A 13,859-nucleotide genomic window follows, 5' to 3' on the forward strand; every position below is an offset into this window, starting at 1 on the left:
GAGGGCCGGGCTCTGACCGCCTAGAGCGAGGGGAACTTGTGGAGCTGGGCAGCCTCCCGCTGTCTGTCCGTCCCTCCTGCCACTCTGCCTTTTATTGCCCTTGATTTGGTTCCCACTTCATTCACCCTGAGGGGGGGCGGCCCCGGGCTCTGCACCCACTCTGAGGTGTTTGAATGAGCCAAAGGATGTCTTTGTCCCCAAACAAAATTGTTCAAATAGACCCTCACCTCCTGAAGGACCGCTTCCTTCTTGATACTAAGACGAAACGCCTCTTGAACTGAATAGCACTTTCCGTTAATGAGGCGCTTTCATTATTTTGTTTTGCTCTTCACATGAACTCTGAGGTGTAGGATTATTCTTCTCATCTTGGAGGTGAGGAAACTGATGCTCAGAGAGACCAGGAAACTTGCCCGAAGTTGTGGGGCTTGTAGGGGCAGGTCCCGCAGACCCTAAGCCTGCGCCACGCACAGCGGCGTTTGGGGCCCCCCGTGCGGTGCAGGACGGGTCTGACCACAGAAAGGGGGGCGAACCTTCCCATCGCCATCTTCCCTCTGCCTCTGTGCTCATCCCTTGGCCCGTCTGACTTCTGTAATATTTTCAGGGTCACGGCCATGTGGCCTCCTCGCAGACCTGGGTGGGACAGTCTGATTTAATGATGTCCAAATGACAGGAAAATTACATCGCCCGGGAGGAGCTGACGTGGTGTTGAAGAGGGAAACTGATGTCATGGTCTTTCCTTAGGCCTCTGGGGGTGGCAGTAATGAAGGGGAGGGAGGTCGTTGGCAGAGCAAGGATCGGGAGACGCGAAACTGGTTCTCCTTCTGTTTGTTGTGATGGATGCTAACTAGACGTCTGCAGTGCTCACTGCACTGTATACACCGTACATCTGAAACTAATATAATGTCATATGTCAATTATATCTCAATAAAAAGTCTGGCTCTCCTTAGAAGAAGAGGAAAGAGAGAACCGTTTTAAAGGGGAAAAAGGAGCCATTTTCTTTAAGAAGCCACGTTTATTTTTCAGAGGCTCTTGTTTTTTTGCCTTTTGGTTTTTTTAATGTTAAGGTAATATACTTAAGGGTTTTAGAAACTGTTACGTAACAGCTGCTTTCTACAGGCTGAGGCAGACACTTCAGAAACTCCCGGTGGAGGCGGCTGCGCTGAAGTGCACTCCACACGCCGTCCTCGGGAGGGACACCCTGCGCTGAAGGCGCTCAGGTGACTCATTTCGGTCCTTACCGGGAGGGAGCTCAGGGATCCAGAGCCCTTTCCACAGAACTTCCCGTGACCCGCGTGCTGCCCAATGGGGCACAGGCCAGCCCCCTGCTGCAGGGGAGGGGAGGGAGGGGGCTTCCAATAAAGGCTGCGGCCTCTGGGGGTATAACTTCTCTTTCAAAAGGCCCACAGCAGCCCAGGGGAGTGGTTCAGCTGGTTGAGTGTCGTCCTGTGCACCGAAAGGTTGCTGGTTTGATTCCCAGTCAAGGCGTATACCAGGGTTTCGGTTTCGATCCCCAGCTGGGGCATGTATGGAAGGCAACTAATTAATATTTCTCTCTTTCTCTCTTAGCAGGTCCTCAGGTGAAGATTAAACAAAAAAGGCCAACAGCACAGGGCAGGAATCCTTCCTTGGCAAACCAAAGTAGGAATAAAAGTATCTAATTTGTTCACTTCTCCAGAGACATGGCCCGGGGGCTGTGGGTAGGTGTCCAATGGTGAGAAACCTAACCCTTGGGTGAAGGCCTTTGATCCCTGTCAGGGGAAACACCTCCTGGCATAACCCAGCTGTCAGGCAGAGCTTCCAGAAAAGGGAGGGCACAACACAGGTGAAAATCTATTGTTTCTAGAAGAGCAAGACTGAAGAGAACCAAGCTACTCCCCAGCCACACCTGACAAAGCCTTCAGTGAGTGCTTCATCGCCCAAGGGAAGAATGTCACCCCCTACTTGCCCAGCTGTGCCCTCACACTGTGTCCCAGATCCAGTCCTCTGCTTGGGTGATGCTCCAAGCTGCAAACGCACCTCCCCCCACCCCCCAGCTTCTACCTCCTCTCCCCCATCACTGTCTGAGGCCCTTCATCTCAGCTGGGGCTGGGGGGAAAGCATGTGAATGAAGGAATTCAAACCAAGATGTGCATGATGGATAGCCTCTCAGGGCTATTTGTATTTTAAAAGAGAAGCCCCTCTCGCTGAGAAACACCACTCCAAAGACAGACTTCAGATGTTAGGGGGCAAGGAGCCAGGCCAGCTGTGTGGAGCTGTATTCCAGCCAAGTGACTGAATGTCTGCTTTCAGGCGGTTTTGTGGAGCTGCTACAATCTTCCACCTCTGCAGAGAGCATTCCTGTTTCTTCCAGTTTCCACGAAAGGTCATAGAGAGAAAGAGATTTAGCTTGGGCACTACATATTGAATATCAGATCTTTGTACCTAAGCCTGCGATGCATGACCGTGCATATTCCATCAGCCTGGAAAACAGTTGTTCAAAAGCACTGGGGACCTAAAGGACACTTTTCAGAAAAAGACTCCCTTTATCAACTGCAATATAAACAGCTGTATTTCCCAGCCCATGTGTCCATCAGCTGAGCCCTGGGCCTTCCTGGATACCCTGGGTCATCTGCTCTTTTTATTTTCTATGCATAACACCCTGGAACCTGGGGGCCCTGGCTTGCTGCACAGACCCTCAGGTTTCTCACCAGCCCCAGGTGCTGTGGGAACTGCCCCCGGGAGGCACTGCCAAGACTGGCCAACAGGCTGCTTCCCCAGCTATGATTTCCACCGGGCCCCGCAAGGACTCCTTTCTGGGCCGGCGTATTCAGGGCTGAATTTCATATGGGCCAGAAAATCTTCTGTAAAAGGAAATGGACCAACTAGCTTTGCTGAGGCTCACCCTATTCCTGGAGGCTGATAAAGACTTCTTAATTAGTGCTGGAATGAAGAAATGGCCAGTCTCATTACATTAGCATCAGTATTTATTAATATACATACATTGCATTTGAAATTCCAACTTTAATGTCCTGCCTGAGTAAATATACCCTTTTTCTTTGTTTCAACTAATAAGGCTTCAAGTTTGGCATAATGAGACCAATTACCCAGAGTTCTCTTGACAAGTTCATTATTTTCCTGCCACATTCCGGCTACGTTAGGAGGCAAACCTGCCCCAGGATGTTCAGACAGACAGTGTTCCTTCCATTTCCAGGTCAAGCTCCAGCTGCCATTACTAACGTTTCCGAGTTGCACACAGCTTTAATAAATCCTATCCTGAAACTCCTCTGGGGTCACACCCTCTGGGGCCATCTTGGGGGTCAGGGTTTATAGCCAAGCACTGATTGTTCCTTTAGAGAAAGAGCTGGCGGCTCCAAAACTCTTTCACTGAAGCCTGTGGGCAGAGAGGGAAGGCTCCGGGGGCGGCTGGTGCCTGTCGATGGAAGGGCCACGCACGGCAGCTCCTTGGAGTTGTTATGCCCCTTGATGAGATTCCTTAGAGCAGAACATGTCGTTCTTGACGCCCTCTGGATGCAAACCACCTTAAAAGAGTGTTCTACTTTGCTCTGAGTGGCCAAATGCCACAAGCACCTCTCGATTTAAAATTATGTAAGCCTGGCATTCCAAAGCCAGCAGGCAGGGCTAGGAGCAGACGCCGGCTCTGTTGGAAGGTGAAAGCTCCAGACAGCGCCAAGTCTCGACACGCGCCCAGTCATTCTCAGCCTGAGAGGGTGGCCGGCAAGCACTTCCCCCTCTGGAGGAGATTTCTGTTTACAGGATTTAACAATTAAAAAACTCCACACACACAATTGTACATTGTTCAGCTCGGCACAAAGGTCAGCTCTGGGCATGCAGTAGTTTTCCAATTTCTTGTCCTTTTTGATCCCACTGTGCAGATCAGCAGATAGGGAGTTTTATTTTAAGGCAGCAAAGTAAGAGACAATGGTCAGAAATTTCCATAAAAATATCTACCCAGTTGACCAGGGAAAGCCCCTCTTTTCCAGTTCTAATGACGATTTTGTAACTTTTGGAATGCACATCCAGTCAGTAGCATTTTGTGTTAGGGCAACTGATACAGGTGCTAAAATCCCCTGTACAACAGGGGCTAATATATGGGGGGGGTTCTGGAGACAAAAATACACTGAAATGACGTGGTTCTTGTAACACAAAGAGGGACAAAGTCAATTCACTGTGTGAGACATAGGAACATGCAACTTTGGTTACCGATCATTTTGATTGGCTTTAAAAATTCATAGTTGAAGCAACTGAGACCCGCAGTGATTAGCCCGTTTGCACAGCCAGTTAATGGCTGAGGAGCATCTATAAATTCCTTTCTCTGATTAATTCCATCCAGAGTTTGTAAACTCTGCCCTCTATAAGATGGCACCTGGGATGCCTTTTCATTACAGCAGCTGTAGGACTGTCGTCACAGCGAGTCCTAGAGAAAAGGTGAAGGAAAGGCAACAGGCAAGAACTCTGCGCTACAGCCCTGACCAGGAACTGGTGGTAAATGAGACCCTTCATCTAAAAATTGAATAAAGCCATGTTACTGCTTGGAGTAATTGTTAAAAAGTGGAAATTTTATTTCTTAATAAGATGAAGAAGCTATGTACAACATGCTAAATACAAGTGGACTTTTGACTATTCCTGAGATGCAATTCCAGAAAAAGTTGTCCAGTCAGGGAGATATCAGCTTAGAATTTGTGGAATAGCTCTTAAAATTGTGATTGTTAGAAACAAATTAGAAAGAAATGCAATAAATAAGCGACGATTGCTCTTGTGCCCCTAGTCATCTACCTCTGCTCTGTTCACTGAGAAATTTAATTTTGGTTGATCTGACGGCACAGGAAGGAGCCAGGTGCAGGAAGGGTTGTAGCCTCTGGAGCCAACTTTTCAGGAACACTGACAATGCTGTCTACAGAAAAGCACTTCTAAATGGCTTTAAAGCCCTAGAATTTGTTTAGAGACAGTCTTGCTGGCATTGATGGATTTCTGCTCCTCTGACAGTTTACAGGAAAGGGTGTAGTGTAAAGAATTAAATGATTCATTCCAAACATGTGATGGGCTCAAATATTCCCGCTCTGATCCACTTCTGTGGCTGCGCCTGGGCTGCTCGTGGATGAGGTCATTTTGCCGGGGCACACACAGGATTCCAGGGGGAGCACACACCATATACTGCGCCATTCATGGCATTCATTCCTCCTGGCTGCTCACGGATAACAATGAACCTTCTCAGCATTACAGGGGCTCACTACAGAGCCCAGCCGGGTTAGATGCCTTTCAGTGGAACCCCCCTGAGGCACACAATGCATTTATTATAACATCCAGGCCCTTAGAGGGGCCTGGGAACAGTGTGGAGTGGCCCATAATTAGTGCATTTAATAATAAAGGCACAAACTTCTTAGGTACTGCAGGGAGTGAAAATAAAACCCTCCATCTTCTCATTCTCCCTCCCCCATCACCCTTCCTTCTACAAATCAGAAAAGCGAGGAGTTATATGGGGTTTTTTGTTTTTTAAAATAACAATTGCCAAGGATGTCTGGCCAGTGGGGAAAGGTAAATTAAATTTCTTGAGAATATTCTTTCCATGTTGAAAAAAAAGAAGGCTCTGCTCACTCAGGGAGTTACACATGGGGAAGGTCTGTTAAAAGGCTGTTCTGTCGGTCGCTCTTGAGTTGGACTTCTAAAGGCTTTCGGGGCTGTGACCCTGTGGCACAGGGGCCCGCCCGGGGGTTAAGCTGCCACTTGGATGGAAACGTCCTCAGTCTGCTGCTGTGCCAGGAAGGAGCGGTTAGAAGTGTCCCTCCAGCAGTGTCCCATGTCCTTGGTCCCTGCACCCTCCTCTGAGGACCTGGGTATGTGCAGGTCGTTTCTGAGTACCTTTGGGAAAGTGACTTAAGTTCCTGGGCCTCAATTTCCTTACTGGTAAAAGGAGGTAGAAAGTACCTATTTTGCGCGTTGTTGTGAGGACTGAATGACACAGCATGAAATTCTTTAGCGCACCTGGTGCACGGTAAGTAACTGTTAGCTGCTGCTGTGCTTTTTTTATCCTTATTGTTGTTAATGTAGTTACATTTTTAAAGGTACTTACTGGATTGTGATTGTTTGCATCATTAAATGATTGAACACGCAGCAGGCTCTGGCTGGAAAAACAAGACATGCCACCACGCTCACTGGTAACACTGTGTTGGAATCCGGCTGCTTTTATTTCTTTGACAGTTGATAGGGAGACGGGGTGATGGAACAAAGGGGTGTTATCTTTTTACATTTCCTCTAATTAAATAAAATTAAATGGATCTGTACAACTTCACTACTATATATATAGGTAAATCAGATAACAGTAACAAGACTAGTTTTTCCAACTTATCATAGGGAGGCACACGCACTGGTGCCCCGGTGTTTCTGGCTTTGCCATCAATAGTGAAGAGGGACGTTTATTATAAGGTGGGAGAGAGACTGAGCTCTGCTGGAGCATCTGATTGTAAACACAGTGACATCGATCCTATTGACAAACACAGGCCAGCCCAAGATGGGGTGGGAGGCAGGAAGGTCCACACTGAAAGAAAAATAATGAGGCTTAAAGAGTATATTTTTTAGCAGCTAAAGAAATTTCCAGTTATCCTTCAGTCCAAACATACTGCCTTATTTTTACTTTGCTTTAAGTGAAAACATAAGCATTTGTTATTTTGAGCACTGCATTTTGGAAACCAGAGGGAGTAGTGTCAAGCTTCTGAGAGGAGGCAGGACAGGAAGAAACGGGAAACTCAAGGCCAGACATCCTTTGTCCTTCCTCTCCCGGCCCACAGAGAACAGGGCATTTGCTCTTTATTATTTCAAGAACCCTTTAAAAAGTCACATGGGAAAGGAAGCAATCCAAGGGTCTTTTGATTCCTTTTGGTTTTGGCCAAGAAAATGGAATTACTGAGAAAATCCAACCTTTATAAAATGCTGCTGTTAGAAGGACTTTTCAGTGGGTTTAACACTGTCACGTGATCGCTGGGCAACACAAAGTGGGGGAGAAAAGAAAAATAATTATTGGGCAGCAATGGTTGTGGGGGTTTGTGCAGACTTGAATCTCAATGTCAGAACGTGGCATCCGGGCTTCGTGTGTTGGGGTCACTTTCCTTCTCTCGGGCGGCCGGTGATGTGTTAAGGCAGAAGCTAGGCGATCTCTTTCCCTCAGGCTTTTGGAAACCGACTAAGCACCACGGTTGTCAAACCACTTCCTTTAACCCTCACCTTTCATAAAATGCAGCCACCTTGCTTCCTCTGATTATCTGTAAGCCTATTAATGGTTTAGATTCCCATGCACAGCCTCCCTCTCGTACTCTCCTGAGTTCTGACGACCGGGCAAGTGCAGGAAGAGCCAGGAATGTCAGTTGCGCAGGCACTGCATGGGCTCCTCCACTGTGCCTCCTCTTCAGAGCACCTCACTCCCGTCTGATTGCAAAGCCGGGCTTGGGTGGCGAAGGGCGCTTCCTATATACTGGACAACATGGTGGAGGTGAAGATCTGCTGTAAAATCTGAGGGATGTCCTTGGTATTCATGGCAACGAAAGACCGGCCAGCTGGCAACATTCTCTGAAGCCTGCCAGGAGGGAGAGGGAAAGAAAATTACCATTGCAAATTGGGGCTCCCCTTCCACCTCCTGCCCCCACAAACCACAGCATCCAAGTGGTTTCTCAGGAAAGGAAGTTTTCACTTCCCAGTACCTTGCTCCTGCCTGCAACTGAATGAAACGTTTAGAAGAACAAGGAGATCACGTCGAAGGCCTGGGGGGGGTGGGGGCTGGGTGAAGGGGGGGGCAAAGGGGGGGAAATGGGCGGCATCTGTAATACCATCAACAGTAAATTAATAAAAAAAAGAATGAACTGAAAGGAAAGATTTTTTTCAATGAGAAAAATCAATGAATTTGAAAAGAAAATCTTCTCCTTTTTATTACTGTCATTTTCTGATATTTATAATCCTGTGACAGAAAAGAGCCCTGGGAACCAATCTGAGATTAGCTCACCTGGGTCCAGGGAATGTGATGGCCTCACACTCTATTTCTAAGTGCTTTTCCTGCCTTAGAAAACAGGCCTCAATAAAGGTTGCCCAGCCAGACCTCAAGTGGTATTCTCTCTCTCTCTCCCCACCCCCTTCCTCTCTCCTGTCCCTCTTTTTGCCCCACTTCACACAACGTGAAATGCAATCCGACTTATGCAATTGCTGCTTTGATGGCACTGAGGTTATATAGGCTTGTGATAATTTTTAAAAATGCCAATTTACCATTTGGAACAAAGGGCCATTTTTGAAGGCAATAAAAGTGCAAGACACAATTCTATTCAAAAGAATGCCTCCTTTCACCGTGCCAACGAAGTTTGGTTTTCAAATGACATTTAATAAAAGTCAACCATCCTGTGTAGTATCATACATTTGGCATGCCCGGTAGACCAGCTAATTCTGCAACATATCTTTTGCCAGTAGATGTTGGACCATTTCCCTAGGAAACCACAAGGGTATTATTGTGCTTTCTTAAGTATTCAAACAGGATCTGTTCACTAGAAAGACAAAATAGCTATTTCAGCTCAACCAGTATTTGCTGAGCTTGCCGTCTGCTTAACACTGGGCTGGGCGTGAAGAAAATCTGGATAGAAAAGGCATGGTTTACGTTCAAGGACATGGAAGTTCTAGAAAAGGCTAACACATAAAACTGAGAAAAATGCAAAGTAATAAAGTGACTGTAATTACGTAACATTAAGTCCATTCTTAACCTTACTCTGCGATCCTGCAGTACGGAGACAGGGACAGAGCAAAGAATGCCAGCACTGTGGACACTAAAACATTTCCTCGTCTATACAAGACTCTAAATCAGGGTACGGCAGGTAAAAGAGATTAATAGAAAGGCATGTGGCCTTTTGAGTTTTAGGCAGGAATTATTTTTTGGTGGGGGAGGAGATATACTTTCACTTGTGTTTTCTACTTCTTACAAATATTTTAAGCAGATAAAAAACATGAGCTCTTTGTTTGTAATTCTAGAAATGTCAGTGTTTCCAGTTCTCTACTTTCAGATCATCCACAATGGTATTTATTGTCTGACCATAAATTTCTCCATGGGACATTTAGTATATTCAGTGTAGCATCTTACTACGAATACTGCCCTACATTGCCTCATCTCCACAGTAAGGGAGGTGTATATATTTATATATATTTCATACACAGGTGTGTGTGCGTGCGCGCACGTGCATGTATAAGTGCATGTATGTCTACATAAATGTATGTGATATATACACACAAATTATATACTGTTTATATATGTTTATATATGTCTATATACTTTTTATAGACACACACACAATCTCTTATGCTACAAAAATAGATGTTTTGCTAATTTGAGTATGATCTGAACACAAACTGATTAGACTCGAGCTTGAGACTTAGGTGTATAGTGCAAAATGTATAAGATACTGTTTCATTTACTAGACAAATCAATTTGCTATTTATTTTATTATTGGTAAGTTTAAATATAAACTGAAAGATAATTAATTTAAAATGATTATTGCTCATCCAAACATAAGCTAGTACATCATATCCCCTCAAATAGACTGTCTGCAACTTCAGGGGAGTGACTCTGGTTTCTGTTTTCCTCTAGCTCCCGCACTGCCCCTCAAGATGCTAAGCCTATGAAATGCTATGTGTCAGGGACTCAAGAATCCTTGTACCTGCCCTTAGCTGTATCCTGAGGTAACACTTACCTGGTTGCTTGATCACCTAAAGATCCAATAAAAATGGCAAAAGCATTAACTTGAGGGTTGCTTGTCAGGATTTCGGCAAACTTGGCAGGATGTATTCCATATCGGGACAGGTTTGCATCACTCAAGACGATGACGAAGTACTCGTCAGCCTCTTCTCTGACGATTTCCTGGATGGCATGCTTTGTCCCCTCTAACGTGTGGTCCCCACTCATGCAGAACTGCGCGTGGGCGTGCATTGTCTGGGGGGAGATGTTGCACAGGAGCCACAGGTGAGAAACACCTTTTAAACAAACATGATTTTTCTACTGATCACGAGAATGCACAAATAGCAATTACTGCATGTGAGTAAGAAGTCTGGGCGTGAGTTCCAGCTAACTGGCCCGGGACGTGAGAACAGCACGCAGTAACATCTGTCTGTGGGTAAGACTTCTGTTAGAAACAGGAAATGTTCCAAAACAACCCCAGTTGGCATTTAACTTTTAAAACCCAAGTAGCCATTGAAAGTGAGAGATGCAAGAAAATACAGAACTTGGTATCACACCAGAGGATGAAGAGAACAGGAGAAAAGTAAGGAATGGGTAGAGTTTCCAAAAAACAAAGTTATAATACTAAACACTCTTTACATCAACAGCAATAGGAGGAAATCTACATTACAATCATGGTGTGTGTTTCTACTGTAGATCTAAGTATGTGAAACTGCATTTATCATAAAAAATACTGAGAAATACATAAAGTTGGGGTTCGAGAGCACGTTAAAGGGGGTTATTTTTCTCTTACTACTGGATACCTAGGGGCTGGGAAGAATCGTATGGGACACAGGAGGTGACCCGGGCTGTGGACTCCTGATACAGTCCTGAGAACCTGAAAGATGTAGGGAACCAAGTTTACATTTGTTATGGTGGAGAAAAGGATTTTAGGCATAACAAGTATTTTCTCAGTTTGAATATTTGTGAAACAGAAAGTTGTTTTCTTTCCTGGATCTGCTGCTTCTTTGGTGAATTTTTTCAATGACCAGAAGATACTCTGCCTCGTATAGTAGAAGTTTTCACAAGACAGAGGTACCCGAATGTATTTACCTTCAGAATTTCTAGTCTTTGCTTGTTATCCTTGGGGATTTTGTTCATTGGAACCAGATCAATGTTGTAGCCGTCTCCAGAGTGTCCAGCGATGTCATACTACAGGTAAGAGAACCAGGGGGTTAGAGGCCTCTGTCCACTGCAGAACTGTGTCATTGGACACATAAGCCCCTAACTCTTTGGTCTGTTACTGTCCAGTTTGCAGAGAGACGGATATGTGTTTACTAACACAGGCAGCAGAGTCCAGGCTCCCCCTCTTCTGTGATCCCTACTCTCTAGCAGGACACAGAATGTGAGGAGGGCTTCAGGGGCCACCAAGAATTCCATCCTTAGCTTTAAGGGGAGAGTTAAAAAAAATCACACACACACAGGCACACACACACACACACACACTGTGATAGGCAGAATTCTCAGGTGGCCCCATGACTCCTTCCCTCTGGCTTAGAGTCTATACGCTCTTCCCTCAGTGGGCCAGGACCTGTGAATATCACTCACGTTACCTTACATGGCAAAAGGGACTTTGCAGATTTAACTAAGGTCACTAGTCAGTTGACTTTGAGTTGATCAAAAGGGAGATGATCTAGGTGGGTCTAATGTAATATTATGAGCCCTTTAAAAGCAGAGTTTTTTCCTGGCTGGTAGTAGAAGAGAAAGATAGAGAGATCTGAAGCAGCGGGGGATTCGACACGTGGGAGTTGCTTGTGGCTGAAATAGAGGGACCACGGGGCAAGGCCCTGAGAGTGGCATGTAGAGCAACCCTGGCTGGGAGCCAGCAAGGAAACAGGGACTGTAGTCCTGCAATCACAGGGAACCAAATTTTGCCAACAACCTAAATGGTCTTGGGAGCAGATTCTTCCCCAAGCCTCCAGGTAAGAGAGCCCAGCCTGGCTGCCACGCTGGTTTCAGCCTAGTGAGACCCTGAGCAGAGAACATAAATGAACCCACGGGGCTTCTAACCAACCGTTAGTAAATGGATCTTGCTTTAAAACGCTGTTTGTGGTGATGTTATGCAGCAACAGAAAACTAATACACAAGTTTTTTTTCCTGAACACAAATTGAAACATATTCGCTGCATGAATGAGAGAAAAGAATAAAAGGGAAGTAAAAATTACCGATAATCTAATTACTTAAAGATAACCTCTGTTCCTGGTTTGTTGTATAAGCTCCTAGGCGTCACTTCCTTCCACTCTGTGTAAGAGGTTGCACACTCACGCACACGCACGTTTACATCGACATAATTTTTAATCAAAACGGATGACATTGCCCATGTGACTTTATAACCCGCTTTTCTACTTGACAGTGTAAAACATATTTTTCAATTTCGAAAATACCTTTAAAATTTTCTAACTCAGAATGTACACGAGAAAGGCATGTCTGTTGAGAAGAGACTAGAGCTGAGAGTGAGACGCAGGCCTTTTACAGAATCTGGAAAGTTTGGGGCTTGGGGCAGACTAAAGGTGGGGCAAGGTGGTTCTCTCCAGCTGCTGAGTGCACCTCCAAATTCCCTCTCCCCTCCCACCGATATGTAGGTCAGAATAGACCTCAGGGTATCTGGACAACTGGGGATCCGCAAAGAAAATTCTGAGTGTGGGTCTGGGGCAAAAGATTTCAGGGAGAACTGGGAGAACCATGGCACAAAATGCTTGCGAACCACTGCTGTCTGCGCACCAACCGACCACCAGTCCCCAGCTGTCTTCTGAGCTCCTGCCACGTGTAACACTCCCCTCACGGTGGGGGCAGCACAGTGGTTCCTTTGCAGGTCTTTCTTTCTAACTGGCGGTTCTTTGAAGGTGAGCCCGAATCTTACCCATCTCTGAATTTCAGTGTCCATGAGTGTGCCTGGGGTGCCTGCTGCACAAATGCTTTAAGAATGTCTGCGACCAGGCTGGGGCGGCAGGAGGATTTCCTTTCCCATGCGGGCTACATTCTTTTACAAAAAACTGTTTGGAAGTTGGACTATATCCCCTCTCCCCAGCAATCATGTGAGAAATGGTGGTTAGCCAAGCTAGCTGACAAAAAACAACCCATAATATAACTGAAACCATTGTGTTTAAATGAAAAGTAGAAAAATCCTGTTGAAATAATTTTTATGCATAAATGGGAAATCAGAAGGCAGTTAGGCTATTGGGGAAGATGAGTCCGTATCAGACATGTCGACATCGTGCTTTAGGGAGGCATCAGGGAAGAAACCCATTTAGTGCCGTCAGAGACGTGGCTGTCATCCCCGAGGGGGGGCACACGCTGCCAAGGGCGACTGCACAGGAAGAGAAGAGCAGTGGACCCCTCCCCGAGCCCGGGGGCACCCTCCCTGGTGGAGGGGACAAAGACCCAGAGCTGGGCGATGGGAGAGAGCAGGGCCAGAGCAGCCACGGGCCAGGACACGAGCGCGGGGTTTCGGGAAGTGGTGGTGCAGCTGGGCTGCGTCACACTAACCACACCGTCAGGGCAGTGATGACTAACCACCTCTGGGCACCAGAATCAATGGCGACTTTGGGGGGACAATTTCAGTTAAAGGTTTGTGGTATAAAAAGAGAACTAGCACAGCACGAGGAGCGTTGTTAGGGGAGAGGTGTCCGCGGCAGAGTGGAGGCAGCGGGGAGATCAGGTTCATAGTCGGAGGGTCTAGACTGGAGAAGGGGGGAGGACACTCCTTTTTCTGAAACTAAAAGGGGAGGCACAGAGAGTGGGACTGGACAGAGGTAAATGCATGATTGGAAGGGACAGCTGTGTGAATGAAGGCCCATATAGGATGTCTAAATATTTAAGAGCTGTAATAAATATACAAAATGACCTGGAAAGCCAGGGTCAAATTTCAAATGTTTGGGCTCCTTGAAGTTCTCCAAAAGAACATGGTGGTGTGGTAGCAAAAGCCCCTGGCTGGCAGCCCCTCACCTTTCCTCTCTCCAGGTGGCTCTGGCCCACACCGCGAGGCACCTCCCATGCACGTGTGTGGGCGCCCAGCCCTCCCATCCACGCACCGTCACACCCCGCCACACCAGGGCCCTTGGCCATCCCTTGGACCTGGTGCTCACACCTGGCCAGTCTGCCCTAGGATGATGGACCTGGAAGAGGT

At 46.5% G+C, this 13,859-nt stretch overlaps 1 protein-coding gene across 1 annotated transcript in view; it reads right to left on the bottom strand.

The window, feature by feature from the left end:
• Positions 1 to 2,947: 2,947 nt before the first annotated feature.
• Positions 2,948 to 13,859, bottom strand: part of VWA8 (von Willebrand factor A domain containing 8) — a 331,062-nt gene continuing 320,150 nt past the window's right edge. Inside the window, exons 43-45 of the mRNA XM_081127980.1 lie at positions 10,787 to 10,885; positions 9,711 to 9,949; positions 2,948 to 7,564 (exon numbers count right to left, since the gene is read on the bottom strand). Coding sequence (XP_080984106.1) covers positions 7,456 to 7,564; positions 9,711 to 9,949; positions 10,787 to 10,885 — 447 coding nt within the window. The 3' untranslated portion in view covers positions 2,948 to 7,455. The remainder of the gene's footprint in view (positions 7,565 to 9,710; positions 9,950 to 10,786; positions 10,886 to 13,859) is intronic.

The sequence above is a fragment of the Miniopterus schreibersii genome (genome assembly GCF_964146895.1).
Source record: "Miniopterus schreibersii genome assembly, chromosome: 2".
In the NCBI taxonomy this organism is placed as follows: Eukaryota; Metazoa; Chordata; class Mammalia; order Chiroptera; family Miniopteridae; genus Miniopterus; species Miniopterus schreibersii.